The sequence below is a fragment of the Penaeus monodon genome, chromosome 32, assembly GCF_015228065.2.
Source record: "Penaeus monodon isolate SGIC_2016 chromosome 32, NSTDA_Pmon_1, whole genome shotgun sequence".
NCBI lineage: Eukaryota > Metazoa > Arthropoda > Malacostraca > Decapoda > Penaeidae > Penaeus > Penaeus monodon.
This window is the reverse complement of record NC_051417.1, coordinates 35,425,984-35,427,011: the sequence shown is the minus strand read 5'-3', so window position 1 is coordinate 35,427,011 and position 1,028 is coordinate 35,425,984. Positions and strand designations below refer to the sequence as shown.

General features: G+C 41.8%; 1 protein-coding gene across 1 annotated transcript in view; it reads right to left on the bottom strand.

Moving 5' to 3' along the window:
• LOC119593845 (hornerin-like) overlaps nt 1–1,028 on the bottom strand; it is a gene marked incomplete in the record, with an annotated part of 29,685 nt that overhangs the window by 10,923 nt on the left and 17,734 nt on the right. The window contains 2 exon segments of the mRNA XM_037942875.1: nt 91–280; nt 796–950. Coding sequence (XP_037798803.1) covers nt 91–280; nt 796–950 — 345 coding nt within the window.

Sequence of the window (1,028 nt, the reverse complement as noted above, 5' to 3'; positions counted from 1 at the left end):
ATGTTATTCCTTCAACAAACTCACCTTGACATAGAAACACACAAACAAGCACCTGAATTATTCATAAGGAGAATATTAAAGTACAAGCACCTGTCTTTTGAGCGGTCATAGCTTCTCTCTCTGCTCCTACAATGTGTGGAAATATAAGGACTATGAGGTGAAGGTGGTCTCCTTGCAGGCGGTGAGGGCGGCCGTCGAGGAGGGGTTGTGCTGGGAAGAGGCGACAAGGATCGGTAGCGGCTCTGGCCCGTTGACGGCAACGGTGGGCTCCGTCTTCCACCTGACCAATATCCTAAGCATAGTGGATTAGTTAGAAAAAGTATATATACATATAATCAACAACAATGGATATACTGAAGAGGTGATCTAACGTCCATCAATGGAAACACTCAAACACACAATTTGCTTTCAATTCCAATTCTGGATCCTTTCTAGTTGTAGTGGTCTATGCTTCAGCACTAGGATGCAGAAAGCTTTCTTAGGATTCGTTTATCAGAATCTGCATCTAGTTTAGAAAATTGGGGGGAAGAAATGAACCAATCCTTTGATAATACTAAACAAGAGCAAATATATAAAATCCCAATACTGACTGTAATTTTGCTCAAAATGAAAGCCGAGAGAAGAAAAAAAAAATCTATGTACATTTAACTTCAAACTTAATTCAGACCTTCTAACCACACTGCTGCTTCTGTTGTCAGAATTCCTTTCCAAACTCTCCCTTACTTCACAGAATCTCACAATCATGGGTTCTCTCAGAAAAATTGGATATATGTATATGATATGCCTGCTACTCACTTCGAGGGCTAGTTGTTGAGTATCTCGAGTACTCTCTCGATGAAACAGGCTGCGGGGATGGGGGTGTGGGTGGTCGACCATGGGGGGACACCTGACCTAGGTTTCGAGGGTACTGACCTGGGGGACCATACACCACACTATCCCCAATAACATACCTAGAAAATCAAAACCCTACTTAGAATGTTTTCTAATATACCTATCTACATCTACAGAAAGAGATTCTGCAAGTTTCT